The sequence below is a fragment of the Camellia sinensis genome, chromosome 7 (assembly GCF_055761805.1).
Source record: "Camellia sinensis isolate YWXY chromosome 7, ASM5576180v1, whole genome shotgun sequence".
NCBI lineage: Eukaryota > Viridiplantae > Streptophyta > Magnoliopsida > Ericales > Theaceae > Camellia > Camellia sinensis.
Genome location: NC_138967.1, coordinates 14,461,685 through 14,464,376, shown reverse-complemented (window position 1 = coordinate 14,464,376; position 2,692 = coordinate 14,461,685). Strand labels below are relative to the sequence as shown.

General features: G+C 30.4%; 1 protein-coding gene across 1 annotated transcript; it reads right to left on the bottom strand.

The window, feature by feature from the left end:
• Positions 1-259: 259 nt before the first annotated feature.
• Positions 260-1,896, bottom strand: LOC114306965 (uncharacterized). Its single transcript, XM_028252295.2, has 2 exons — positions 1,059-1,896; positions 260-715 (listed from the first exon to the last, which is right to left on the bottom strand). Exons 1-2 carry the CDS (start codon positions 1,167-1,169, stop codon positions 434-436), a joined length of 393 nt encoding a protein of 130 aa, XP_028108096.2. The 5' UTR covers positions 1,170-1,896; the 3' UTR covers positions 260-433.
• Between the last annotated feature and the right edge of the window lie 796 nt (positions 1,897-2,692).

Genomic DNA, 2,692 nt, shown 5'->3' with positions numbered 1-2,692 from the left:
ATTTTAGTTACCAGTTAAAGAAAATAATAATAACTAAATTCATATATATATATATATATATATATATATGTTTTAGTTCAAAAAAAATTCATTTTTTTATAAAAAATTTCTAGTCTTTTTCTTTCCCTCAACATTTCAAATTCAATCAAACATACCCTAAATGTTAAAGTTTGATTAAGTTTTTAGTAAATAAAAACTACTAAGTCTCTTGCCATCAAAACTCATTAAATCTATATATACATATCATTTTTGAGATAAATTTCAAGACAAAAATCCCTAGTACGTAACATTTTTGTATTAGGAACCATGAACCAAATGGCATTTTCATGTGCAAGATGGACATCCATGCTTCAAATTCCTTATTAAAACACAAGTAGAAATTATTGAGTAATTAATTATATAAATACACTTCTTTACATCACTACATAGATACTCAACACCTCTTAGAAGGGTTAAAAGAATTATGAGATGGGTTATTCATTGAAGATGCATGTGGAGGAGGCCCTCTTGAATTATCATTAGAGTGCCTTTGGAACTTTGTAGTAGTGTTGGATGAGTTTCTGAAGAACCTTCCTTGCTTGTTCTTTCTTCTCATATGAGATGATGACTGTGGGATGAACACACCAGTCCCTTTGCTCTCTCTTCTGCAAATTTGCTGAGTAGAAAGTGATGATGACTGGGGAGATGGAGCTGCATAGTAAGCTCTAGTGAAGGCCTACAAATGAAAAAAAAAAATCACTTAATTAGCAGAGATAGAATTTAACGTTGGGAACAGACAAAAGATTCTAATTTTAACAGATATATATAATTAAAGACAAAATTGTACACTAATTAGGGTTTACAATACAACTAATATTTTCCAAAAGAAAGATTTATGGGGGTCAGTACTAAATTTTCTGAAAAAATAAAAAAATCAAACTGAAAAAAGTTATTCCCAAACCAAGCCAAAAGAGATTTGAGAACAAAAAATTTTGTGCAAGATAGTTTTTCTTCAGAGTCTAAACCTAGAAGTTTCTTTTCTAGTAAAACTGAGAAAATTTAGGAGGTGGGTGAAGAACCTGGAGAGAAACTGAAGGACAATGGGTGACTTGGTCTTCATCATCATCCATGATTAGAAGAGAAATTTGCTTGTTCAAGTCTGCAAGAAACACATCATCTTCCACTTCCATGGCTATTTCTATTTCTCTCTCCTTGAGCCAGCTAGAGCTTGCAAGTGTGACTTTGTGCAACAACAAAAATAACAGAGAATTTCAGATCTCTCTCTTTCTATATCTGTCCCTTTTTTCTCAAGTTGTATGGGATATAAATGGGCATTAAGGCATTGTCTGGGATCAACTAAAATGTTATTTTTTTGTTAAATAAATTAAAAGGCAAAAGTATGTTTAGCAAGATTAAAAAAAGTCACTAAATTTTTTTTTCACTAACCAAAACAGTAGACACATCAATTTTTTTTATATTACAAAAAAATCACAAATGTCAAACTCTACCAAAGTAAGGCCAAGGACTTTATATTTCTAAATTTATGTTCATGTATCTCAATGTATTTTTAGTCATAAAATCATATATAAATCGTAAGACATAATTCAATAATAAAAAATGTCAGAGAGAAAAAGATTTAGAAATAGAAAATTAGGATGAAATAAAATAAGAGTAATTATTCTATCTTGAATTCTATATTAGTTATACGTCTGTCCGATAATACTTACATGTTCGAAAACAACGAATATAGTAAACAAATTACAAAATTTCATTGAACATGCACATGACCTATATGGTGTTTTGGAGTAATGTGATAATTTATGATTAAATTGGGCAATTAGGGTTAGCATTTTCTATGTCATTTCTCACAACATAGTTACAAAAAAAATTATAAGACATAATTTAACTATTGTGAATATCTGAAACCAGTGTAGGGATGAACTTAAGGACAAAGATTACATGCATGGGTTGGAGTACATGTGGGTGGTGGGTCATCTAATGACAGTTGGCCAATCTATCCAAGTCCTACACCGACAAAACCCCACAAGAGTCATGGAGTGGAGAAGCTATTTCGTGGTTATAACGGCACAGTTACGTAGTATTTTAAATAGACCTCGTTTGGCAAGCGATTTTTTTAGTTAAAAAATTAAAAAGTCACTAAAAAAATTAAAAAGCTAATAATTTATACAAAAAAATCAAAGATTCTCTTTTCTTTCTACTGTTTGTACATCTTTTCGTAAAAAGTCAAAAAGTCATCTCAAATTTACTAGTTTTTTTTAGCTCATATTTTAGCCAAATAGCCAAAAAGTTACTAAATTAGCTTGTTCTCAAACGAGGCCTAAATGTAATTTTTTTTTTTTTTGAATAATTGAGTGTTTGGATTAGTTTATACACATTTTGATTAATTTCAAGAATTAATCTCACCACTCATTTGTACAGGCACTATTTAAAATCAGAACAAATATCCTATATGAATTGCCTTTATTGCTAAATTGAATGTGATTGACAAAAGGGGTATGGTTCATTAATTTCTATTAGTGACGAAAAAAAATAACAGAAGACATAACAATTGGTGATTAATTAGAGTAGGAACACGTAATCACCTTAGGACACCTGATATGATGATCCAACTGGGGAAATAGACGAGGCAGAAGGTCCACACACCCAGACATCCAAGATAGACTTGAATCTCCATCATGTATACTTGGCTGTG

Bases quoted from the DNA above. Each gene is read 5' to 3' on its own strand.
- LOC114306965 (XM_028252295.2), bottom strand. From the start codon at position 1,169: ATGGAAGTGGAAGATGATGTGTTTCTTGCAGACTTGAACAAGCAAATT. The intron at 716-1,058 runs GTTCTTCACCCA...TTTCATTTGTAG, and splicing joins GTCCTTCAGTTTCTCTCCAG to GCCTTCACTAGAGCTTACTA.